Below are 27940 nucleotides of genomic sequence, written 5' to 3'. Positions count from 1 at the left end.
CCAAATCCTAAGGCTCTAAAAGTTTTCCCCTAATCAACAATCTTCATGAATCACAGGCCACTAGCATCTGTATCTGTTGATGACACCTTGGCTATGCTTAAAATTAATGCAAGAGGCAAATGTTTATCCCAGAAGTTACGACTCACCCTTTGTGTATTGCAGAATCCTTTCCACCAGGACAGGGTATTTTGTGATGCGCTGGGTGACCAGCAGGATGCACTCTGGAATTCCTCGGCGTCGAGCCAAGAGATTACTATTTCGAAGCTTTAAAACACACACACACACACACACGCATTTTTATATACACAAACTGTATTTTCTTTTTAGGTCTGAGTTTAGTAATACAAAGAATCTGCCACTGTATCATTCTATTCAGATACAACGTAATATGCATTATAGTTGATTAAAACTCGATTCAGTATCATTAAATCATACACTTTGTCATTAATCTCTCAATAGCCTGACTCTCCAAGATTAAGAAGTTTCAAGTTACACTGATATATTTGCAGTTAACTCCAAAAGTAAGCAAGTTTCACTAAGTGTTAAGATTTATGAAGAGCAAAAGTTCTGGAAAATATTCATGAATCAAAGTTACATTTTGAGTGTGAGTTTGCAATTTACTGTCGGTTTTTCTAACCATTCTTCCTCTACACCTGTTATCATTCATTACAGCACTTACAGTTACCTCTAATCAGGTCAACTTTTTGCCTAAAAATTTCATAGTGTTCTTTAAGTTTTCAAGTTCTCAATACTCATGTGTGCAGTCTGGGGGAGGGGGAAGTCTGCTAACATTCTCAAAATAAAAGGAAAAAAATGTACAGTCCATGGAACTCTGAAGGACAAATTTCTTCAACACATAAACTGGACACCAAAAAATAAAGGAGATTTAAAAGATATAACTCTGATACACAATATGTCAACTTTAGTCGGATTCTGACTTAAGCAATACAATTTCATTTCATTTTTTAAGGAAATCTGAATATCGACCAGCTGTCTGAAGATATTAAAGAATAATTCTTAACTTACTATGACAATATCTTTGCAATTTTTTTATATTTTTTTTAATTTTTTTTATTATATTATGTTAGTCACCATACAGTACATCCCTGGTTTCTTATCTTTGCAATTTTTAAAAGATGCATTGTGTAGAGATACATATTAAATACATGAGAAATTATATGATGTTCTAGATTTGCTTCAAAGTAATCCAGTGGGGGTGGGGTCAGTTCTGTATTTTTACTAAGGTTCTTCTGATTTATTACTTCTCAGGACATAAAATGACAACCCAGGATATTACAAAGGTGCTCAGAAGCTTGGAGGACACTTTACAAATATAAGATACAAAAGGAAATGATTTGGGAGAAATATTTTACTAAGACAGAAAAAGAGACTTTCCTTCTTTACCACAAGCCTATCCCTTTCTTCTCCTTCCCCTGAAAATCAGCACCTAGATGTAAAACTTGTTAAGGTCATGTAACAAGAAAGCATGAACTATTTCCCCAAAGTGGCTTACCACTTTGCAATAGTTTAAAAATACTTGCCTTAATAAAATTCTGAAACTTTTTATTTTGTTGGAGTTCTTTAAAGAGGCTAACAGCTTCTTTGTGATGGCTACAGAATTCTCCATATATTTTCTTCATTTGATTTGCATTTTCTTCTGAAAACTGAGAATGACATTTCAATAATCATTCACAAATTAATTCTAAACACTGAAAAGAACATGCAATTTTCATTTATTTCAATATATTCTCAGCAAATAAAGAATAAACATGAAATTTCTAAACACAATCCCTTCTTTCTCCAGACACCTTTTAAATTAAACTAAGAAGTTGCCAAGAGGTAAGGGGAAGACATCAACCTACTGGGGTTAGGCGGTATTGAACTAATTCAATTACCAGCCAAATGAAAAACATTTGTTACCTTTTATTCTTTTTTAGGTGTTTGTGCAACTTATCATTTCAACTTATTGTCTTATTACTTTTATAGACTGAAGAAAAACTACGTCGCAACACTTGGGGGGTGCTGAAGAAGGTTTACCTCTCATAGGTTGACATTTATATTGGTGAATTGATCATGTCCGTGGACTCAGTCCTCAATTCAGAATTTGATTTTGTCAACACATCACAAATGGGTCAAAAAGCAGGTAAAAGGGAAAGGTGAATAATCAGAATGGATTACTGATGGACTTACTAACTGATGGACCAAAGTAGAGATATGGGCTGGATATTTCAATAAGTTTGCCCTATGGAAACATCTCTGTAGAAAAATCTAGATGGGAACCAAATCAGATTCATAAGGTGGTATGGAGGGAACAAACTGAATTACCTGAATGCCAATGTTTCAGCCTCTGCCACAATCAATATTATTACAACAGAAACCAGAACACACTCACCTAGTCCCTGACAAGTACTTCAGCTTTACATCACCATCTCTGATCTTTTCATCTGCTTACAGCTTTATCTATGTTTGAGCCCAGTATGTCTCAAGAGCTGATTCTTAAAGTACCGATGATTGCTCAAAAAAAAAAAAAAAAAAAACAAAAAAAACCCAAATCTAACATAGTACACATAGGCCTTCCATGCTGACAACCATACAATGCTGGTGAAAAAAATCAAAGATGTAAATCAATGGAGAGATATATCATGTTCATAGATTAGAAGACTCAACATGGTAAAGACATCAATTTTCCCAAATTGATCTATAGGTTTAATGCAATCCTCATCATAATCCCAGCAAGTTTTTAAAAAAATACATATAGACAAGATTATTGTAGAATTTAGATGGAAAGATAAAATAATAGAACAGCTAAAAACAATTTGGAAAAAAATAAAGTAGAAGGACTCAGTCTATCCAATTTCAAGATTTATTATATAGCTACAATAATTAAGACTGTGTGAAAGGATAGACACATAGATTAGTGGAACAGAGTAGGAACCCAAAATGCCCAATGGATTTTTGACAGAGGAGCAAAAGCAATTCAATGGAGGAAGGATGGTACTTCCAACAAATGGCATTGGGGCAATTAGACATCCACAGACTAAAAACAAAAAGTAAGTCTTGACGTGTGGCTCATATCTTAAAAATTAACTCAAAATGGATCACAGACTTAAATGTAAAACATAAAACTGTAAAACGTTTACAAATATATATAGGAGAAAATCTTTTGACATCTTAGGCTAGACAAAAAGTTCTTAGACATGAAACCAAAACCATGACGTTTAAAAGGAAAAACTGAAATAATGGACTTTAACTTAAAGAATGAGAAAACAAGTTAAAGACTTAAGAAAATGTTTGCAAATCACATATCTGACAAAGGACTAGGATCTAGAATATATAAAGATATTTCAATACTCAACAGTAAGAAAACAAACAATCCAATTAGAAAATGGGCAAAGACATGAGCCAACCTTTTACCAGAGAGGATCTACAGATGACAAATAAGCACATGAAAGATGTTGAACATCATCCACTGTGGGGGAATTATAATTTAAACCACAGTGAGTTATCCATATACATCTTTCAGAATAGCTAAAATAAAAAATAGTGACAACACCAAATGCTGGTGAGGATGCAGAGAAACCAAATTACTTGTACAATGTTGATGGGGATATAAAATAGTACAACCACTTTGGAAAACAGATGGCAGATTCTCACAAAATTAAGCATGCAACTACCATACTACCCAGAATTTGAGACACCCAGACATTTATCCCAGAGAAATAAAAACTTAAGTGTGCACAAAAATCTGTACATGAATGTTTAAAATTAGCTTTACTTCTTTTTTTAAAGTTCTTTTATTAAGTAAACTCTACACCCACTGTGGGGCTCAAACTCACAACCTCAAGATCAAGAGCCTCACACTCTACCAACCGAGCTAGCCAGGCACCCCAAAACAGCTTTACTTCTAATAGCCAAGAACGAGAAACAACCAGATGTCCTTCTACAAGTGAATGATGAAATAAACCACGGTACTTCCATAGCCTGACTACTACCCAACAATAAAAAGGAAGGAACTATTGATACACACCACCACCTAGATGATACTTGAGAGAATTATGCTGAGTGAAAGAAGCCAATCCAAGGGAGATTACATATTATGTGTATTCTATATATAACACTCATGTAATTTATCTAACATTATTGAAATGACAAAATTAGAGAAACAGAGACTAGATTAGTTGTTGCCAGCTGTTAAGGAGGTGGGGGCAGGAGGGAAGTAGGTGTGGCTACAGAGTAGCCAGATGAGTAATCTTTGTGAGGATGGTGGTGATGATGGAAATGTTCTATATCTTATCTGCATCACCGTCAGTATTTGGTTATGATATTGCATTAGAGTTTTGCAAGATGTCAGCAGTGGGGAAAAATAATTCTAAAAATTAAAACTTTAAAATGCCAAACCCCAGATCCTGCCCCAATCCTATGAAAACAAAACCACCGGGGCGTTGGAACACAGTGGTCTTCATTTTTAACAAGCTTCAAGAGGTTCTTAGGCACCTGAAGTTGGCAGACTACCGCTTTACACCAGCCATGTTCCTCATATTCACAATTTCTTTCCAATACCAATTATTTCCACTAAATTAGCACCCTATTCCAGGCTAGCCTCCTGAGCAATGTTCTCCATTGTTAAAGAGTTAAAGATTTCCCCCAAAGTCTTCTCTCCTGCATCCTTTCCACAGCTAGCTCTTCCTTTGTCCCCGCAGAGCACCACCCCCACATCCCCTGTCTCAGGATTCTGCTAAATTGTTCCTCAGGAAACAACTTTTTATCGTATTGGGAGGAGACCCCCAGTCATGCTCCCTATGCATGACCAACAAAAGAAACACAAAAGCTGGCTTAAATCCTTGTCTCTGAATGACCAAGAATCTTTCCCCAAAGGAGAAATTTGTGCTTCATCCAAAAGCAGCACACCAAGCTCATCCCGTGTAACAGCCAACTTCCCAACCCTGTTCTCCACTGAAGTCCTCCTCTATGAACAGCAATGAAATAAAAACAGAGCTGGCAGAGATAGAAAATATGTTAACTACAAAAGTCACTTATGAACAAAAGTGTTCTAAATTAGAATTAAAACACAGTACTTCCTTCAAGGAAAGAGATGTAAATAATTTCAAATGATGAAAACATCTTGCACTTCGTTTTTGAATGTACTCAGGTTGAAGTTCAGACATATTCGGACACTTTTACTCAAACTGTCTTGCAAACGACTTTACGGTCTCTTAATTTGGCACTGTATGTTTCCAATAATCAGGAGGACAGAACAGGTCAATGACTGTGTAGACCATCTGAAAAGCAGATTACTCTTTGATTAAAAACTTGTTACTAATGTGGATTTTTACATTAGACATGTAGAAATAGTTATTGAACAACTAAGGGGGGGTTGTTTTGTGTATTAAAAATATTTAAGCATATTTATATCAATGAACTTAAGTCCTCCATTTTTAGTAAATGAACCAACAGCTGAACTCTATTATTGTGTGTGACACAGTGAAATGGATTCAAAATCAGTCTTTTGGAGAAGATGACATTTTGGGGTTTTTTGTTTTGTTTTTTTAATAGTAATTTTTTATTATGTTATGTTAGTCACCATACAGTATATCCTTAGTTTTTGATGCAATGTTCCATGATTCATTATTTGTGTATAACACCCAGTGCTCCATGCAATACGTGCCCTCCTTAATACCCATCACTGGCCTATCCCAGTCCTCCACCTCCCTCCCCTCTGAAGCCCTCAGTTTGTTTCCCAGAGTCCACAGTCTCTCATGGTTCATTCCCCCTTCTGTTTACCCCCCTTTCATTCTTCCCTTCCTTCTCCTACCGATCTCCCTGCTATTCCTTATGTTCCATAAGTGAGTGAAACCATATAATTGTCTTTCTCTGCTTGACTTATTTCACTTAGCATAATCTCCTCCAGTCCCATCCATGTTGCTGCAAACGCTGGGTAATCATCCTTTCTGATGGTTGAGTAATATTTCATTGTATAAATGGACCACATCTTCTTAATCCATTTGTCTCTTGAAGGGCATCTCTGCTCCTTCCACAATTTAGCTATTGTGGACAATGCTGCTATGAACATTGGGGTGCATATGGCCCTTCTCTTCACTACATCTGTATCTTTGGGATAAATACCCAGTAGTGCAATTGCTGGATCATAGGGTAGCTCTATTTTTAACTTTTTAAGTGATCTATATTCTAGAAACTACAAATCACTCTTGAAAGACATTGAAGAAGACACAAAAAAATGGAAAAATATTCCATGCTCATAGATCGGAAGAATTAACATAGTTAAAATGTCCATGCTACCCAGAGCAATCTACACTTTCAATGCCATCCCGATCAAAATACCAATGACATTTTTCAAAGAACTGGAACAAACAGCCCTTAAATTTGTGTGGAACCAGAAAAGGCCCCGAATCGCCAAGGAATTGTTGAAAAGAAAAACAAAGCTGGGGGCATCTCGTTGCCGGACTTCAAGGTATACTACAAAGCTGTGATCACAAAGACAGCATGGCACTGGCACAAAAACAGACACATAGATCAATGGAACAGAACAGAGAACCTAGAAATGGACCCTCGGCTCTTTGGGCAACTAATCTTTGATAAAGCAGGAAAAAACATCCAGTGGAAAAAAGACAGTCTCTTCAATAAATGGTGCTGGGAAAATTGGACAGCTATATGCAAAAAAATGAAACTTGACCACTCTCTCACACCATACACAAAGATAAACTCTAAATGGATGAAAGACCTTGATGTGAGACAGGAATCCATCAAAATCATAGAGGAGAACATAGGCTGCAACTTCTTTTGACATCGGCCACAGCAACTTTTTTCATGACACATCTCCAAAGGCAAGAGAAACAAAAGAAAAAATGAGCTTGTGGGACTTCATCAAGATAAAAAACTTCTGCACAGCCAAGGAAACAGTCAAAAAAACTAAGAGGCAGCCCACAGCATGGGAGAAGATATTTGCAAATGACACTACAGATAAAAGACTGGTATCCAAGATCTACAAAGAACTTCTCAAACTCAATACATGAGAAACAAATAATCAAATCAAAAAATGGGCAGAATATATGAACACTTTTCCAATGAAGACATACAAATGGTTAACAGACACATGAAAAAATGTTCAAAATGATTAGCCATCAGGGAAATTCAAATCAAAACCACATTGAGATACCACCTTACGCCAGTTAGAATGGCAAAAATTGACAAGGCAAGAAACAACAAATGTTGGAGAGGATGTGGAGAAAGGAGATCCCTCTTACACTGTTGGTGGGAATGCAAGTTGGTACAGCCACTTTGGAAAACAGTGTGGAGAAGATGACATTTTGTTATTTATCTAGAAGAAGTCCAACTAAGCTAACTAGGGATGCATCTCCATGCCTTTCCCCAAGTACTAGAAGGGACTACAAAACATGGCATTCGAGTGATTCCTGGCGTTTTATTCTAAGTGACCCATTCACTCAATAAATATTTATGGTACCAAGCACTGTTTTAGGTGAAATACATTAGTCATCAAATCAACAAGAATCCCTGTTTTACTGGGGCTTACAAACTAGTGATGATAAAAAGCTTCCCCAGATGTCATCAGAGGTCTCAAGAAATCCTACACCTAATTCATTGTTCAGAGAGCAGATTTTGATTCAAACCTCTGTTATGCTACTTAGGAGGTAAGTGAACTTGAAAAAATCATTCCCTCTCCATACCCTGGTTTCTGTAGTCATGCAATGGGGAAAATAATATCTACCTTATACAGACAGTTGTGAAGGGAAAAGGAGGTAATACACATGCAAGTACCCGGGAAAGTGCTTACCCTATGACGGTCACTGAACACATGTTATTTAACTTCTCTATCAGCATCTTTATCACAGAAAACCCCTTTAAAAGGGATCAGAAGGCCAATACAAACTGTCAAAATTGTGTTTTCCCTCTCCTATTAGGAGAGTAGCACAATCCATTCTCATGACGCATCGAACATCCCAACTACCTAAGAAGTGCCTCTTTTTACTGACATTTGCTGTGTCGTTTCCCAGGCAGGAACACTAAGTCTTTAATGATAACAGATCTTCCTCACTCTTCCTAAGATGAGCCAACATCTGTCTTGGAGATACTGGCATGACTACCACTGGTCCATGGAGGAAGCCCTGTTATCATAGAGCCACCACATCAAAAAGTCTAAGCAGAATTTTCCTAAGAGATTTAGATATGGCTGTGACTCCTGGTCACAGGAGAGAGGGACAGGGATCATCCCACCAGGTATGAGACTCACAGAAGTCCGTCACTGGCTGTTAAAGCTCTCAGCCACTAGGCACACAAAGGGGTATCCAACAGAAGAAAACCAACCAGTCCCATCTGCAGTCATGGTAAAGCAATTCCCATTCTTCACAGGCTTTTTACATTGTAGAGAGTCTGCAAACCTTCCTCTCTTACCTGCTGAACTAGAATATCTCCAATTCGGCTGATGATGAAATTCCTGTCATCACCAGCACAGGACTCCTGCCTTCGCTCCTTCATGCTATAAAAGAAATGCCTGTGGATTTCAAGTAACTCATCTAAGCAGGGGAAGATTTTATCCACGGTGCCGTGATCCAGCTGCAGCTCCTCCTTCATTCCTCTCCTGAAGATCTCAGACATGATGAGCAGCGTCCGGATGTGGTGCATCTCCGTCTGCATCAGCTCTGCAACACACGTGCGCAAAGAAGCTTGAACAATGAAGGACCCCAGTGACCTACGGTAGCGGCTGAACACTGAAGGTCAGACAAATTTAATGTTTATGAACAAGGACATTCTTCCGCTATAAAAGCCAGCACTGATTCCACTTTCTCCAGGAATAAACAGAGCGTGATGATCAAGGGACATCATCGATCAAGTGAAAAGACAGCCCACAGAAGGGGAGAAAGTAAGACCCTTCTTCAAGGCCTCCATGCTCGCTGTTCCAACTGCCTGAGATATTTTCTTCCTAACTCCATCTAGCTCCTTCTCAACGTCGTACAGGGCTCTTCGAAGATTACTTGTCTCTTAAGGCTCCTCTGTATGGCCTAACATTTCATAGCCCTTGCCCCCTGTTGGAGACGGCCTACTACTCTATTTTTCTTCTCAGCACTTATCACTACCTACAACCCATTATGTATTTTACACACATTCTGTACCGCACGGTAGGTTGTGTCCTCTGTCTCCCCACAGCAAAGTGAGTTCATGAGAGCAGAACCTCTGTACGTTTTGTTCACTGCGATTTCCCTGGTTTCCACACTTAATGCCTGGCACAAAAGGTGTTAACATTTGTTGGATAGTATATGTTATTTATTTCTCAGAACCAAGGTAAGTAGATCTTATCTGTACTTCCAGCTGAATAAACGGAGTGCCCAAATGTTATACACAACTTGTTCTAAACCTTAACGCAAGTAACAAGGCTTCTTTGAAAGAAGAAAAGGTGAAGGAAGGCAATGGGCCGGCAGCATGGTAGCAACCAAGGGCCAGTCTAGAGAGAGAGATCAGACTTCTTATGTGGGTAGAGTCAACAGGCAGAAACTAGGGGATAGGACTTTCAGATCTTAGCACAGATTACTAGAACTAAAATGCAATGTCTATGGAAAGAGAGTTTCTAGAAAATGGAGGTGTTCAAGAAAAATGTGTATGATCAGGTTGGTGGGCTATGGCAATGAAGATTTAAATACTACAAGGAACATAGAATCAGGTGTTTTTCAATGACCTTGCTTGGTTTTCAAATATAAATTTTTAGTAGAGTGTGGCTGCCAATGACACTAATTAAGACGCTTCTACAGAAAAAGTAATGCTGGCATTTCCAGTAAAAGGACCGAAAAAAAAAACTATTTAATGCAAGAGAAGTCTCTCATAAGGGACTTGCATCCACAGTATAAAAACAAATATTACAACTCAACAGTAAAAAGACAAAATGAGCCAAAAAACACACTTCAATATGGGCAAATGACCTGAATAGATGTTTCTCCAAAGAGATTTACGGATGACCAGTGAGCACATGGAAAGATGCTTATCATCTTTATTTGCAAGAAAATGCAAATAAACTCAAAATAAGACACCACTTCACACACACGAGGCCAACTGGAATAAAAAGGGTGGACAATAAAGAAGTGTTGGTGAGGATGTGCAGAAAGCAAAATCCTCCGTACACCACAGGCGGGCAGGTAAATTGGTGCAGCTGCTTTGGGAAACAGTCTGACAGTTCTTCCTACGGTTAAACACAAAGTTACTATGTGACCCCCAAAAGTGGCAATAGTCCAAAGTGACCATCCACTGAAAAAATGACCATTAACTGATAATTAAAACACAGGAAAGAGTAAAATGTGAGTTGAAATTCACACTTAGGACTGCAGGACGCAGGCCCACATTGCTCTGATCCAGGTGCTGCCCAACCCACCGCAGTCCATGAGAAAGGTACCCGCTGGTGCGTGTGGGCAAGCGGCAGAGCTATGTACTCAGAGCCCTGTCTGCCCTACATTAAAATATGTGAAAACTTACTGTGATTCTTATAACAGAAGTCAAGAAGTATAGGCCATGTGCAAGTAAACTCGAAAAGGATCTGAGAAATAAAATTCTCTTTGTATCACGTACATACAACACCTCAACGAAGCCTCACGTTTTCAACGTATCATTATCCCCATTTTAAAGACAGAGAAAGTAAGATCCAGGTGAATTAAATCAGACAAATGTGTCTGAGATCAAGGAACTAGAAAGGAATAGAACTGAGATCTGGACCCAGATCTGTAGGATGGCAAATTCCATGCTAATTCCCCTATACCACCCTGCCTCAGCCCAAGAGCACATTTTAAACGCTTACCGAAAATGACATCTTGTCTTTTGATGACATCTTTCTCCTGCTTACTGCAAAACAAGGGGTCCACCACCAGACTCCAAGATTCTGCTTCCAACTCCTGGGCATCACTGCTGAGGTCACTCCACAGAGAAGAATCCACGACATCTAGCGTGTGTGCAGAACACAAAAGCCAGAAGTGGAGTGACGCAAAAAAGACCTTTCCAAGTACCCATGTCTACGGATTCATCACTCGAAATAAACCTGCTCTGAACACAGAAACAACTAAGCCCAAATACTATTGATGTGGGGCAGAAACAACTAAAAATCAAGGCAGCTTGCCTGAAAGCAAAGAATCCTTAAAACAATGATGGTGTGGATGGCAAAAAAAAAAAAAAAAAGACATTTAAAGATCATTTTGTTTGTTTTGGCATGCTCTATTTTAGTTATTTTTGGTGATCTTCGGAGTCCATAATGTGCTTACAGAATCTTGAACACACATTATCTTTTGCCCCAGGTTACTCTGCACTGTTTACCCAGATCTGAATTTGGTACTTGTCTCCTTGATTTGCTCTTGACTGGGCCCACTGTCCTTAATATAAACAAGAAAGCAGGGTACAAGGGCTCAGGTCACAGGCGAGTACAGATTTTTTGACAGAATTTGACATCACACACACATAGACCTTCCAGGAAAACTAAATTCTACTTGCCCGAACAGCACTCCTGAGAGACGGAGTCCAGCTCAGAGGAGTTAGCATGAGAGGACAACGGATTGGAAGACTCAAGTTTAAAATAAAAGCAATAGATTCCCGGGGCAGAGTCCACCCCTTTCTCTTCTCACTGCTCTCCTTTCCTCTGGTTCTCCTTTACTTATTGATACATCTTGGATGCAACATGCTGTTCACCAGATTAAATCCTATCTTAACAAAATACGCTTTAAAAAGGTGCTTTTATTCCCCTAGAAGTAGAGGGTAACAGATGGGGATAAGTATCTCAGAAATCCAGGCAAGCCCAGTCTTAACTAAGTGAAGTATTTATTTTTAACATATTCCAAATCATCAGTAGTTCTAAAACCTTTTAAACAGTAACAAGCACACAATGTATTTCATTCTCTTATCTTCATGCCACATGTCTATTGAATATATCATATATCCTTGGCCACTACCCAGTCACTGGGGCTAAATTTTCATTTATCAGAAGAACCTATGCCAAAAAGACACCATGAAACAATTCCTTAAACACACACACACACACACACACACACATACACACACACACAGAATATGTGTGATCCTTCAGAAAATACTCCTTTTGGCAATTCCTCACAGAAACAAATGTGTCTTCTCCTCACCTTCCATTAAGAAGGATTCCGTGGAGGGAGAAGAGCCCATGGACTGTAGCAGCTCATCAGAATGAGACCTGCTTCTCCAGGTGTTCCCGTCACTCTCAGACTCCAGGGATGACCCCGACCTTCTGAAGCTGGAGGGAAGGAGGGAGAAGAGTCAGCTCCAGCACCAGCTCTGAGACATGAGGACTCAGTGCGGTTTCTCATCTTACCTTTCCAAGGCAGTGCCTGGAACACTTCTGGACAAAGGATGGGCCTGTGCTGAAGCTTCTTTTCTCCCAGTGGGCAATCCAATAGGCATGGAGGAAGAAGGGTGCAAGGAGAGACCAGGCTGTGGGATGTCTCGAAATGAAGAGTCTAGAAATCAAAATGGGTGCTTCATGCGGTTTTCAAAGAGGGCGGTAACTACAAGGAGTCACTCAAAAGCCAAGAAGCGAAACACTCGAATGGCTGCTAATAACGTCGCATGCCCAGCCTTGACACCAGTCTCCTTGCCACATCCTAACACCTGCTTCAAATGTCCCTTCCATTTCACACCCTCCTGATACCCATGCAGCAGGCCTGCTCCAGCATAGCCACTTGGAGACTGTGGGCGGCTGGGATTACACAAACAAGAAGATGGAATGGGGAAACACTGAGAGAGCTTTCCCATAAACCACTGCTTGTACTCCTTCCAGCCAGCTTTAAATAGATGCAAGGTGTTATTAGCACTATTAGTAGAATGCATATTGTATGTACCAACAATCACACACACACACACACACACACACACACACACACACACACACACACACAGCATGTCAGTGGATTGGAATGATGCCGCAGAGTCTGTTCTTCATGGGGTGAGAACTTCAGGCAAATGAAACCTGCAAGTTAAGCTGAGTTCTTCTCTCCCTCACATACTGAAAGCTAAACGGTGCTTCAATACCTTTCTGGTTTCTTCCAAATTTCTTCTCAACCATTTCTTCTGAATTGTTACAGGCATATATGCCTTTACATCTAATGTGTGCTATACGTGACCCTCAGAAAACGTTTCAATGCTACAGTACCAGAGATACAGCACACACCTTCTCAAGCAGAAGAGAATAAACACTTACTTGGAACCCCAGGATTTTATACATGTATGATTTGGTTTGGTTTTCATGGGTCCCAGAGAAGGAATTTTATCAATTATAAGATATTTTTATTTTCATGCTGAACCTTATGAAATTGACAAGGCCCTCACAACTACAATCAAAGGGACTTCTGTCCAAGCAGGGGTGTAAACAATATCACAGTCATGACTCTCTGCACTAGCTTACCCTGTATAACATCACACCCAATCGCTTATCACCATGAATCTGCATAGTGTATTGTCCCCTGATTCAAGTGATTTTGGAAACACTGGTCACACTGTTAGAGCATTCAAATGAAAAGTGACCATAAACTTAAAAATGCCTGCCACATGGCAAGCAACGCCATATTTGAGGCAGAACAAACTGCAAAGTTTCTCACAACGAAGGGAAGGATTTTCAAACATAGGAGATGATGGTCCCTGGTTCTCACATGCAATGTGACCTACTGTCAAAGGCTGCCATTTAGTGCAAAGAGACATTGCTTCACATGAAGCAATACATAATTCAAAGAAAAACAGAAGCACCAAGTTTAACTGTATGTGAGAAAAACGCCAGTGTGCCTTGAAATTTCACCATCATCCTAAAGGAGCTGATGAGATCACAGCCTCAACCCCAGCAAATAAGCAGGACCAGGTCACTATGATAATGGACATCAGGGACTGTAGACTCCAAACTTAAGGATTTTGTCCCTAACTCTGATTCTGAAGAAGCATGTGATAGGTATTTGTGTAGTTAAGTATGTGTTAGTGCGAGGAAAACAAAGTTATGTACACTTAATGTCATGTTCTCTTTTCCCCAAGGTTGTTATTAAATCAATACTGCGTATTATACTAGACCATGTCTTAGAATTGAGGCAATATCCTAACACATCCCCCCTTATATGCCTCTCTAAAATAAAATATCATATGGGACATCTAGTACAAAGGCTGTTAGGCTGGCACAGAAGTTTATACCATTCTTGACCTCCTTGTATAACTAAATATTACACTAATCATGTGTTAGGAAAGAACAAATATTTGGACAAAGGAGAATACAAAAGGAGTATTTTACATTGGAAAAAAGTATGGTATGTGTGAAATTGGCATTTCCACGTCACTTACTTCCAAGGATGGTCTGCGATTTGTTCTTGTTGTATTTCTCTTGGAATTTCTGGTAAAGAACATTAGGAACATGTAAAATGAGATTAAATTCCTTCTGACTACAAAAATGTCCATCCAGTTACACAGTACTCTTATCTATATCATTTTTGTTATCTTATTTCAAACAAAGAAGAATTTAAAGCAAAAGACATTAAATGCACCGAAGAAGAAAAAGTTATGATAATGAGACATGTAAGTTGTGATGAAGGTATGCCTCATGAACGCAGATCATGAATATCCCAGCTCTGTTAAAAGTCTATGGGAACCAGAAATCTCCAACTCATGGGTCCAGACAGAGGAGTTCCTATCAGCGCTGCCTTTCTCCTACTTGTTCTTCCTACTCTTGGCTATCCCTCCTGCTTACCAGCCACAACACCTTGGGGTACTGAAACATCACCTGGAACTATGTGACCTGACACAAGGTCTGTTTCAATTGGCACAGAGGTTGGAGATTCAAGGTTCCCTCTGAAGTGCCATCACGCTCACTCAGATACATTTCTAATGTGACTTTAGAGTGGGAAAGAAAGGAATAGACGTGACCAGATGCGTCCATTTCCTCAAGCCCACTCCCAAACTCAGAGACTATTCCTTTATTCCAGGGGACCTCACAGTGTGGTCCCAGGACAGCAGTACCCCCTGGGAACTTGTTAGAAATACAAATTCTTGGACCCCACCCAGATCCTACTGGATCAGAAAATCCAAGAATGGGGCCCAGAAACCTACATTTCACAGGTCCTCCAGGTGAAGCTACTACTTGCTGATGCTTGAGAATTACCGCTCTAGGTGTCATATACATACACTTGAGGTCCACACTGGCAAACCAAGCAGTACTCAACAGGAAGACTAACCCACTTATACCTTATAACACAGGCGGCCACATCTGAGCTTTTCCTATTTCCAAAGGTGGACAGTTCAGGAAACAGCTATGCACTCTGAACATATGTGTTTTTCTTTATCATTATAAATGATCACTTCAGAAACAAATACAGACAGTAATAAAAAAACAAAAACCGAAACAGATAACAGGAAGCAACAAAGCTACCTGTGCACAAGTAAAACAAATGACAGATTACCTTGGTACACGGAGATGCAGCGTCTTTACAACCCTTGTGTACGTTTGCATTACAGTCTGAAAGACAAAAATAAGTAAGACAGCATTGCGCTTTTACCGGTCATCACAAAAGTTGCACACAAAAATATTTAGAAAACGTAAGGAAAAATATCTAAATCACATGTAACCCCACCCTGGAGCACAAGCACATGGTTAATATTTTCATTTCCTTGGAGATATTTTTCCCGCTCTGCACAGAGTCTTACCAATTATGAAACCCGCAATCATGCACGACAGACATGCCTGAGAACTCATTTACCACTATATGCCCTACGTTGCAAGGGACTTCTGACATCTGGCTGGTGGCAACTGCCCACTCCTGTACCAGGCAGAACACCTTGCAAGATGGAAAAAAAGAAAACAAACTCACAACAATGCTGAAAAAAAATCCTGTCAGGCTCCAGGAGGAATTCCTGCCAACTACAGGTAGTCACATTAAAAGAGACAAGTTAGCCACTGGCTTGTATTCCTCCATACAACATGTGGCCTAGATTTCACTAAAAGAAGGGAAGAGTTTGTCCGCTCCTTTCTGCCCCCTGGCTCAGAGACCCTGTCTTCACAGAAAGCTGCCCCTGTGCGTGGGGACCGCTTTCTGCCAGGCTGCTATCGTCTAGCCCTCCGTCCCCATCAGTCTCCACACCACCCACCATGACTCTCTCGTCCCACACACCCCCACACACTGTGTAGAGGGAGGAGGCCGCAGCTTATCACAATCTTCATTAGAAAGAATCCTTCCTTGTAGGGAGAAGGTCCCATTTAGGTCCATCCCAACCACACTGGAAAAGTGCCTATAATCCACTGAGAAGGGAACCCAACTTCCTCCCGCTGTAGGTCTACAAAGGCATGTTAGCCAATACCTCAAGGGCCAATGAGCAGAGGTCAGGATTATCCACGTGCTGGTCCTGATGGCAAACGTGGAAATCAGACTGCTCTCTCCTCATTCCAGAACAAGTGAATGAAAGGAAAAGGGGAAAAAGTAGAAGCTATGAGATTCCACAAAGTTAGAAAACTCACAGGAAAAGTTAGACAGAAAACTCACAGGAAAAGTAAGCCCCTGAAGATTATTAACTCAAGAAACAGAGAGGAAAAACTTAGATAGTTGAAATGAGTTTTCCCTCAGAGACACAAAATAACATAAAATAGGACCAAAAGACCATGAAGGAAGTAGAGGACCTGACATTAGGCCAGCCCAATGAGAGGGAGATGGAGCTTTGGGGGACAAGAAAACAGAACTTGGACGGAACAGAGAAGAATCAATTTAACCAAAATATCAAAGCAGCACTGGTAAGTTAAACTTGAAAGATTCCCTCCTGAATGTAGAGAAAAAGGAGGGTATAATTTTAAAGTAGCTGTCATACAAAAAAAGCTAACAGATCACACTTCTCCAAGGAAGAAATCAGAAAAATTACATCAGAAGCAACAGTCAAAGCTACAACTGACAAAAACTTTTATCGAACTAAAAAAAAAAAACTACAAAAGACAAATCAAAAAGTCTCCCTATTTTCTAGGAATTAAATGACACCTATTCTGTAGACACATTCTTTTTTTTTTTTTTTTTAAAGATTTTATTTATTCATTTGACAGAGACAGAGACAGCCAGCGAGAGAGGGAACACAGGCAGGGGGAGTGGGAGAGGAAGAAGCAGGTCCCAGTGGAGAAGCCTGATGTGGGGCTCGATCCCAGGACCCTGGGATCATGCCCTGAGCCGGAGGCAGACACTTAACGACTGAGCCACCCAGGCGCCCCTGTGTAGACACATTCTAACAATACCTATATGACTGAAAAATGTAAAGTTCTCAAGCATCTGGGCAGAACAGGTTACCAACAAAGAAATAACGTCAAACAGGCCTCAAAGCTTTTCTACTGTAATACTCAATGCCCAAAATTCATAGACCAATGTTGACAGGATCTTTGGGGAAAAGGTTTTGGCTTAGGAATTCATTTAGTCAGATGAATACCTCCTTAGATACACAAGGTTTCAGAAAACAGATCACTCCAATAACCCTTTTGAAAAAAAGATTTACCTGAAATCCTACTCAAGTCTATTAAGAGCAGAATCAAAATTAAGAGTTCAAGAATCAGTTAGCTTTATTTTTAAAAAAGAAAAAAAAAAAGCAGAAGCAGGGGCGCCTGGGTGGCACAGCGGTTGGGCGTCTGCCTTCGGCTCAGGGCGTGATCCCGGCGTTGTGGGATCGAGCCCCACATCAGGCTCCTCCGCTATGAGCCTGCTTCTTCCTCTCCCACTCCCCCTGCTTGTGTTCCCTCTCTCGCTGGCTGTCTCTATCTCTGTCGAATAAATAAATAAAATCTTTTTGAAAAAAAAAAAAAAAAAGCAGAAGCAATAAAACCAGCTAAACAAAAAAAATCATATCTAAAAAAATTCTGTGAGCAGACAGAGAAATGAATACAAATATCAAATCCTTCTTGAAATGGAACACCATTCTTCAAAGATTAAACATACAACATAAAAATAATAATTTAATAATTTAGCATACCAAGAGAGTCCAGGACAAAACAGAGTAAATACAAGAGAAATCTAAGAATATTGAAGTATAAGCCTTAAAAGTTACCACGAGTAGATACTACAAGAGCTTATCTTGCCAAACCCCTGAGAACATAAAACCCAACAACACATGGTATATAAATAGTTAAATTAAACATCAAGGAAAAGAGCAAAGAACTATAAAACATAGTTGACAGCTGTAAAATTAAATAAAAATAAGAAAAAAAAAACCTTGTTATAAAATAGTATGTCTCAGTTACAGATTAACTACAGCTAAATTAAAGATACATGCCCCAAAATAAAAACACTGAAATAAAAAAATTAAAAACACAGAAATAGGGAAAATACAAAGAAAAGGAAAGCAAGAGGAATAATTTTAGAGAAGGTAAAAATCAATACCAATGGCAATGGATGGTAATTTTGTGTTTATGAAAGCTAAATCTGCAACCAAGCTGTGATTAGTGAACTTCTGTGCACCCAGTAATGTAACACCTAAATATAAGCAGTGAAATCTATTTATAAACAAAATAATTTTACAGAAATATAGTATTTGTCAAAAACTAGCAACTCGGACTTTAATAAAAGAGTACAACCACCAGAATTTTGAATACCTATATTACATTCTGTTTTATATATCATGTTTTTAAGACTAGAAATAGTAACCTTCACAATTAAAAACAAAAATACAAGCATAAAATAGGATTTGCCAGTAACAGCTGAGTTTATACATGTCAAAATCTCCTGTCCTATATAAAAAAACTTAATAACCAAAGTTTAAACCCCCAACACTCTTCTTCTTAAAAACTATAAATCTTAAAACTTTTTAAAAACTGTGTGTTAAAGGCTCCTTGCTCAGTGGGGACTCTGCTTGGGACTCTCTTCCTCTCCCTCTGCCCCTCCCCAGCTTGCAAGCTCTCTCTCAAAAAATAAATAAATAAATAAAAACCTTTTAAAAAGAAGATGTGGACAGTGTTATATGTAAAAGAATGATACCACATTAGTTATTATAAAAAAAAAACTGGAAAAAACTTAAATGTACACTAAGGAAGGAGTAATTAAATACATTTCATATCAAATAAAACATCATGAATAGCTAACTTTTAAATAATTAGAACAGACCACATTAAAATATGAATAATCTTCTCCAGTTAGTAAGAATTGGGATAATTTTAAATTTCTCCTTAAACCTTGTATCTTTTATGAGTCCTACCGCATTTAAAAATAATAATAATGATTTCTTTAAAAGTTAAATACATTCTCCATATTTTCAGCCATTTCCATATTCCACTCAAACGTTATGGCCATCCACCTGACCACTTTTCTGTGAACCACCATGTTCTGTGCTACACTACAGTTTACCTTTCAGTGAGCCCACCTCCCTCCCCACCACCCCCTGCCCCAGTTTTCTGTCTGTCATTAACTACACAGGAGTGCCCAAGGGCTGGGCTTTGTGGTAGCTGCTGCAGGGCATTCAGAAGCATCACTGTGTCACTATAGTCCTTGAAGTCTATTTCAGTAGTTAAAAATCAAGGGGTTGTCCATAATCCAGTATGAAATGGAATAGGATAAATAAATCATACATGTGGTGCACAAAAATTTTGGACACAGTGGTCAGGGGTTTCCTCCCAAGATGGTAAGAAATCAAGACAGATGCAGAAGAGTTGGGAGAAACGAAGAGGAGATCAGAGGCAAAGAGTCAGAGACAGGAGAACACACGCGGTGGGAGATAAGGACAACATGCCTGGCAAGGCCTCTGGCTGTAAACCAAGCCTGAAGAGGGAACCAAGGAGGACTATTCAATGCACAGGGAGCCACCAAGCCTGAAGAGGGAACCAAGGAGGACTATTCAATGCACAGGGAGCCAAACGCCATCTATCTGCAAAGTGGGGGCTTAGTCCAGGAAATAAAAAGAGAGAGAGAAGTCCTTAAGCGGATGTGGGTAGACAAACGTGGTGTTTTACGAAGACTAATGTGGTACAAGTACTTCTTCAGGATAAAGGAAGTAAAGGAGTGAATGGTACTGAGTGGGGGGGACAACATGGAAGAGGAATCAGCATGCCCAAGGTGTGAACTTCCACCATTAACACAGAAGGAAGGACAGCCCTTTGGCATGTGGACTGTGAGGTTGGTTTTTCCTCGTTGGTCTGGGACACCAGAAGTCTCTGGGTGATGATGGCCACAGATAGGGTAGCTCTGAGTCTCTGGTGTGAGCCAAGCACAGGGTGGTCAGGAGAGGGCTGACTGAGAACGTGTCATCTGAACAGACCTGAAGGCGGTGAGGGAGCGATCAATCCCCATGGCTGATCGGAGGGAGGAGCACTGCAGGCAGAAGGGACAGCCAGGAAAGGCCTTCTGGCAGTAGCATGCCAGCACGTTGAGAGAACAGCCAAGATGCCAGAACTGCTGGAGCAGGGGGACGAAGGGGGAGAGGACAACGGGAGAGATGACGAGGCCTTGTACCCATCGTCAGAGCTTTTGCCTTCCTTGGGGGTTGACAGGAAGCCACTGGAGGATCTGGAACACGGGGGATCTGTGCCTTACCAGCTCACTCAGCTGATATTTTGAGAACAGATGTTTTCAGAACTCTTGCTATTTGTGCTAAAAGTACAAGGAAACCAGTTAGAAAGCTCTTGAAATGGTAGCGTTGGACCAGGGTGATGTCAGCGACAGGGTGAAAGGTGGCTGGCTTTCGTACATATTGGAAAGACTGAGCCAAGAGGACTGCTGAAGGGCTAGATGTGGGATGTGAGAGAGAAAGAGGCATAAAGAAAGACCCCAAGGTTTTGGCCATGAGCATGGGACTGGCGCACTAGAGCTGCCGTTGACGAAGCAATCAGCCTGCACATGGGCACAGGAGTGGGAAGGCAGAGCTCCACTCTAGACATGCAACTTTGTGGAGACTTCAAGTAGGCAGTGAGATATACAGGTCTGGGGTTCTGTTACTTGTGGACAACAAGCACTGACTCTAACCATCATGGGTCACTGCTCTGTAAGTTGTCCAATCACACGTGCAGCACTGCAATGAAGGTTTATATAAATTTGCTTAACAATGGCCCTGTTCTCCGGGAGCCTGGGTGGCACCGTCAGATGAGCATCTGACTCTTTTTTTTTTTTTTAAAGATTTTATTTATTTATTCGACAGAGATAGAGACAGCCAGTGAGAGAGAGAACACAAGCAGGGGGAGTTGGAGAGGAAGAAGCAGGCTCATAGGGGAAGAGACTGATGTGGGGCTCAATCCCATAATGCCGGGATCACGCCCTGAGCCGAAGGCAGATGCTTAACCGCTGTGCCACCCAGGCGCCCCGAGCATCTGACTCTTAGTTTCAGCTCAGGTTGTGATTTCAGAGTCATAAGACAGAGCCCCGCATCGAGCTCCACGCTCAGCACAGAGTCTGCTTAAGACACTCTCTCCCTTTCCCTCTGTCCCTACTCCCACTAAAATAAACAAATAAATCTTTAAAAAAGAAAAAACAATAGCCCTATTCTCACGTCGCTTACTGCCTGGGGATGCAAAATGCAAAGACAGCACACACCGGGCCCAAGAACTTACTGGAACACTGGAATGACTCCTTCCCCAGGAGCGTTTTATCACAGACCGAACACTGTAGAACCCCAGAGAATGTTCCAGGGACAAACTGATGTCGGCTCAGCTTCTCTTTGTCTTTGACATCCTTGCTTTTTGTCTTCAGATACAACAGCAACAGCCAAGTGGGGAGAAATGAGAAAAGACAAATGCTGAGAGCCCATGTACTTACAGAAGCCATAAAAAGTCTCTACATTTTCTGTCTGAATGTTAAGACTGCAGGGGAGGGGTACAGTAACACCAACATGAAGCATGGCCAGCCTACCATTGTCTTGTACTTCTAACAACTTGGACAATGTTCCGTAAGAAATGTAGAGGTCTTCAGGTATGTGTGTACAAAACCTAAGATCACTGACTTTAAGGAGCAAGTGAAAACTATACCATTTGCTGAAAATGGAACCAGCTACATTTTAAACACAATGGGCACACAACTTTAATTACCTTAGATTTATTCCGAGGGCTTGTCATCCTATTCATGAGGAAGCTGAAAGTGCGGCTCACTTTGTATTTTTCAGACTCAGACTTGGCAGGTATAATGTATTTATCCCATTCTTCTTCCTGAATTCTACAAAAAAGAATCTGTTACCATGGCTTATCAGGACTTAAAGAGGGAATAAAAACCAACACACACACACACACACTTTCTTCTCAGGTTTTAACGGTTATTCTAAAGATAAAAATGCAATCTACTAAAAATACATCTTATAGATGGATAATGGATAGATGTATGATTAAGCAACTATCTCACAATGTTATCAATTACAAAATCTAAGTGGTAGAAATGGGTATTCAGCACATAATTCCTTCAACTTTTCTGTACACTTCAAATTTTTCATAATACAAACCAGAGAAATAAAGGAAACCTTAGACTTAAAATTTTACTCTGCAAACACTCATCTCCTTATTTACTATGCCAACAGAAATTTCCTAGGGCATAGAGAAAGCAAATAACCAGTAATATGAAACTGCTTATTTATTTATGGAACATAGAGATAATACTCAGAAGATACACATTTCCTTTGATAATACAGCTTAAGAAACAGACTGCCTGCCTCTTGGTTCAGTCTCTCCCACCCAACCAGGCTATTTGCAATTTGAGACTCCCTACGTTGTAAAAGACAGAAGGCTGTTGATACTTCCCCACAATAAAAGGCAAGCGAAAGATAATGGTTTCCAATCTGTGAACACACTGAACATTTATTTTCCCCTAAGCCATATAATCATTCTTTAGAAAAAAACAAGTCCCATCTGTGAAAAGTTCTATTTCCTCTGAAACTTTCCGATAGCCTTATATTTCTAATATTATTACAGACAGACAGCAGAGACAAAAAGAAAGAGAGAGAGAGAGAATATATTAAAGATCAACCAAGTATCCTATAAAACCAGTAACACTTCTATGGAACATTCTATAACCAAAGTCTCTCCCACCTCCCAAACTTCTCATTCATCCGCATTAGTGGGTAACACATTCATCTCTGGGATATACTTTTCAAAAGCTATCATATTACTGATATGCACCAAAAAAATATGACCACATTCTGTGACAATGAGTCCCATGACAAATCCCAGGACTTCAGTTTTTTTCATCTGATTAATGACAAACTTAGATTTAAAATTATTGGGGGAATGAACCATGAGAGACTATGGACTCTGGGAAACAAACTGAGGGCTTCAGAGGGGAGGGGGGTGGGGGATTGGGATAGGCTGATGATGGGTATTAAGGAGGGCACGTATTGCATGGAACACTGGGTGTTATACGCAAATAATGAATCATGAAACATTACATCAAAAACTAAGGATGTACTGTATGGTGACTAACATAACATAATAAAAAATTATTATTAATAATAAAAATAAAAGTTCAAACTGGGACAAACTGAAAAAAAAAAGATTTACAATTATTTCTAAGGCCCTATCCCACACTGAAATACAATATGTACTTATCTGATACATATAACATGAAACTTTATAGATTATTAATAATGTAATTATTTACGTTAGATAATCAAGAGTTCAGACCTATGAATGCACTTAGAAAAGATAATAAATGGCTTCAGAAGTGCCTCTTGGTCATGCAGATCTAACGGCACAGGCAGGACAGTGTATGTCCTGCTAACTCGAATTCTGCACAGTAAGTGAAAGCGGGTTTGCTTCTTGGAGAAAACAGCTCAAAAAGCCAGAAAGGAAAGAGGGTGGACACAACTGAAGGTACTCTATGACAACTCAGAGTGACAAAAGGAACTTGTACCTTCTTATTTCCTTTCTACTTCCACAACCACCTCCTTAGATAATTGACTGGTTAACATATTTTTAATTTTTCAAACCTCTTGTTTCTTAAGCATCCTAATTTGCAAAACTCATGACATATTATTCAACAGACTCACTTTTGGAATGGAGGGGAAAAACACGTTTGAGACCTTGCAAAGAATGATCTCCAGAACACCTTCTGTGACCCCACCAAGTGCCTTCCAATGTCTACGATAAGAACAATCTGGTGAGGAGACCTCAGTCACAGAATTAAAGAATACTAAGGTCTATGTGGACTGTGAGGTCAAGAATTCCTTCCCCACCTACTTTCCAGCAGAAACAAAGCTCTACTCCCCATTCTCTTAAAAAAAAAAAAAAAAAGATTTTTTTGAGAGACAGCATCAGTGAGCAAGAGAGTGCCAGTAGGGGGAAGGGCAGAGGGAGAGGATCTCAAGCAGACTCCCCACTGAGTGTGGAAACCCAACCCGGGTCTTGATCTCATGACCCTGAGGATCATGATCTGAGCCGAAATCAAGAATTGGAGGCTTAACCGACTTAGCCACCCAGGTGCCCCTCTACTCTCTTAAATAAAAGAAAATTCTGCTTATCCAATTCTTTTCCCCATTCCCCATGCTACAGAAGGCCGTATCAAAAATAATGAGTCAGTTTTGATTTAAAACCTTTAACTAGACCACAGTTTTCATAAACCCTATATATTACTAAAAAACAACATAAAATCATACCACTTACTCCTTAAACTCAAAGGTTGAGAAGACTCAAGACATGACCAAGTAAACAAAAATATATTGACACGTTCAATATTTAAAAACTAAGAATAGCCATCCACAGAGTAGAAATGTGAATATCATGGACATGATCCCCTGTCACATTATGAGAATGAATAACATAGCACAACCTCTAGGCAAATGTAGAAGGCTGGTTGATTCCATGTTTCAAATCTAACAATGTTATATTCACCTATGTAACAATTAGTTACATTAGGCAAGAACTAAGAAGGGAAAAATCCCCAACGATTTCACAACAGAATTTGAAAAGCTTTTCAATTTATAAGAATCTGGACAAAAATTAATTTAAACTCTTCAAATCCCAGAACAAGATGCCTAATCTCTATATCGATTTTATGACCAATCAAATCACCCGCAATAAAGTTTCACAAACCCCATTCCTCAGAGGTTCTCGTGGTATTACCTTTTCAATAAAGATATTTGAAGTATCTTAAGAATATGGATCTCTCTCATCTTAATCTTAAAACTATAATATCTCTAACTTATTTTTTGAAGAACTGAACATCTAAGTATTAAAAGGAATTTCCAATATCCAAACTGAAAATAGGCACAATGAGACATTTTTAGACATTCAGATGCTCAGATTTTTAAAAAACATATATCAAGTAATAAATGTAATACATTTAAGAAAGATGGTGTCAATAAAATAATGCTCATTCCACACAACCATTAAGAAGTTGGTACAACTGGAAACTAATATTACAATGTATGTTAACTAACTAGAATTTAAGTAAAAACTTTAAAAAAAGAATTATACACTTATATTGAAAGTATTAAACTGTATTTGTCAGCTACTGTATAAACTAACATTTTTGGAGAATTAAATACTACTATATTTTGTACTTTTTAAAAAAAAAAGTTGATACAGATGAAGTGTCTGATCTTGCAGAAAAGATCCTACAAAGTCTGGAGTGGGCCCCCTTTCACCTGTCTGCATTCTTTCCCAGAAACTAAGTGATTAATATAAGTAAGAGAATTCCAAAGAAGGCAGATCCCTCAAGTAAGTACAACATGACCAAAGCAAAGCATTAGCAATGGCCAGGGATACTACTGCAACATCCAATAAGGTACTGGGCACAGACTGAGATAACAGATCTCCTCTACTAGATACACCAGGTGCTTTCAGAATGTAGACCAACACAGACTAAAGAAGACAAAAAACAGGAGTGACAAAATGAGAAAAGGATACTCCCTACACATACCATACAAGTTAAAATATTTTATAGACTAGTATTCAACTAATTATGACACTGGCTTTTTCAGTCCCAAGTCCCTCTCCTACTGGAGAATAAATATTTTTATTAAAAAAAAAATCTTTACATCAGTCCATTACTTCTCCAATAGTTAAAAAGATGACAGGGAGAACACTATTAACCAAAATGATAACCAAGATGATAAAATCCCACAATCAAGTGAACTGCCTAAGTGAGTACCCAATGTACACAGTACACACGTAAAATGCAAGCTGTACCCAATGCACATGTAAAAATACCCAATGGGTCAGTTATTGCTGCTTTTGCTTTCATCACCGTCCCCATCATGCCCATGTCCTCTTCATCATCATCCTATCAATAAAGGTAATTCTTAGTCTTCCTATTTGTATCATTTGAAAATTTCTGTTCTGGTTTCAAAAAAAAAAAAAAAAAGCCAGGAATGAACAAATGGAGGATTTTTTCTTAGTGATATATTTTTTTAAAGATTTAAAGATTTATTTATTTATTTTTAGAGAGAGAGAGACAGACAGACAGTGGGCGGAGGGGGGGAGACGGAGACGGAGAGAATCTTAAGCAGTCTCCCCTCAGAGTGTGGAAACCAACCCAGGGCTCAATCTCATGACCCTGAGATCATGATCCGACCCAAAATCAAAAGTCAGAGGCTTAACCAACTGAGCCACCTAGGCACACCTTTTTTCCTAAGATTTAAAACAAAATAGCTCCATCTTGATATATATATATGTGTGTGTGTGTGTGTGTGTGTGTGTGTGTGTGTATATATATATTAAAAGGTTCCAAGTTTTAGCATCATTTTCACCCAACTTAAAACCATTTTCCTCTTTTTCACATTATCTCTTCAAGCCAAACCTTTATGCCATTTCCAGCACTGGTTTTGCATATAACCCCAGGACTATTTCAGTGTGACTTATGAGCACTTACTCAAGACTAGTAGAACTCAACAACCCTGCCTGCTTGCTGGTCAGCTTCCTAAGCCTGACTCCAGCAACAGTTTTGCCTTCTGGGAAAAAGAGAAACTTAGGTTTAAAGCTTTCAGATCTGCCTATCAACCAGAAAACTGTTGATGCTTAAAATACTCTTATTCTTTCTTTCAAAGGAAATCAACCCCTCTAACCAATATTCCATAAAGAGATATAGCAGAGGTGGTTAGGTACTTTCTACATCTGACCAACCAGGGGCCTGTTCCCAAGCAAGTCTTCTCGTCATGGCAGACAGACTAGCAAGAACCTAACACCTCTCAAAGCAGGTGATCCTCACACTGTTGCTCCCACTGGTCCAGTACATTGGCAGTGTTTGTCTTTGAAAATAACCCAAAAGAGAACACCCTGTCCCCAGTCCTGAGGCCTGCACACCTGGGGACTGTGAAACAGATCACAGAGGGAGCAAAGCATTTAGGCAGGCGCATTACACAGAAACCTCTCACAAACTGTTGAACAGATCTCAAAATTCATGTGCAAACATTTCCAAAGATGGCAAGCAGACCCTCAGGAAATTTGGAACAGTGAAAATACCTTTTTTCTCTTGGTGGCTCCGGTAAGCTGTAAGCTCTTTGCTCTACAAGACACAGAACAATAAAATGAAAACTGAGGCAGACAAACTAGCAGTCACGTGTTAGTCTAAAACGCACACGCTCAACCATATTTTATCATTATTCACACCACCAGTTAGAAAATAATGAGAACACCAGACATTTTACAGGTAAGTAGGGCATTGCTTTGGGTATCACCACCCCTAGTTTGGAGAGAACAGGGCGGAGGCCCCCACATGGCAACATCAGGAGGCAGCAAAGATTTTCAGCATTGCAGAAAATTCGTTCTTTCTGGGTATTTCTCATCAGAGCTTCACCCCTTACTTGCAATACTAATTCCCTAACATACAGAATCAATACATATGTTAGCTGCCTTTTAGGGAAGCTCAAAAGAAAAGTCTTGAAGGTCAGCATAGGGAGGAGAACATTTTAATATAGCTCCAATGCCTTCATAAAATCCTAGCAGCAGCCAGTTCAGAGATGTGCTTTGTGGTAGGAAAGGGAGAATCACTTTTCCCCCTGGACCTGGGGGCAAGGGAAATGG

The 27940-nt window shown here is 39.5% G+C and overlaps 1 protein-coding gene across 10 annotated transcripts in view; it reads right to left on the bottom strand.

The window, feature by feature from the left end:
- Positions 1-27940, bottom strand: part of ARHGEF28 (Rho guanine nucleotide exchange factor 28) — a 298167-nt gene that overhangs the window by 58551 nt on the left and 211676 nt on the right. For all 10 annotated transcript variants that reach the window (XM_026498793.4, XM_057307006.1, XM_057307008.1 and 7 more), the window contains 11 exons: positions 27380-27422; positions 22025-22148; positions 21551-21683; positions 15459-15514; positions 14347-14395; positions 12344-12488; positions 12138-12265; positions 10814-10954; positions 8428-8675; positions 1542-1664; positions 147-264 (listed from right to left, as the gene is read on the bottom strand). In XM_026498793.4, the coding sequence (XP_026354578.3) occupies positions 147-264; positions 1542-1664; positions 8428-8675; positions 10814-10954; positions 12138-12265; positions 12344-12488; positions 14347-14395; positions 15459-15514; positions 21551-21683; positions 22025-22148; positions 27380-27422 (1308 nt within the window). The remainder of the gene's footprint in view (positions 1-146; positions 265-1541; positions 1665-8427; positions 8676-10813; positions 10955-12137; positions 12266-12343; positions 12489-14346; positions 14396-15458; positions 15515-21550; positions 21684-22024; positions 22149-27379; positions 27423-27940) is intronic.

This window comes from Ursus arctos, unplaced genomic scaffold, assembly GCF_023065955.2.
Source record: "Ursus arctos isolate Adak ecotype North America unplaced genomic scaffold, UrsArc2.0 scaffold_5, whole genome shotgun sequence".
NCBI classification, from domain to species: Eukaryota; Metazoa; Chordata; class Mammalia; order Carnivora; family Ursidae; genus Ursus; species Ursus arctos.
The sequence above is the reverse complement of the archived record's forward strand: the minus strand, read 5'-3'. Positions and strand labels throughout refer to the sequence as shown.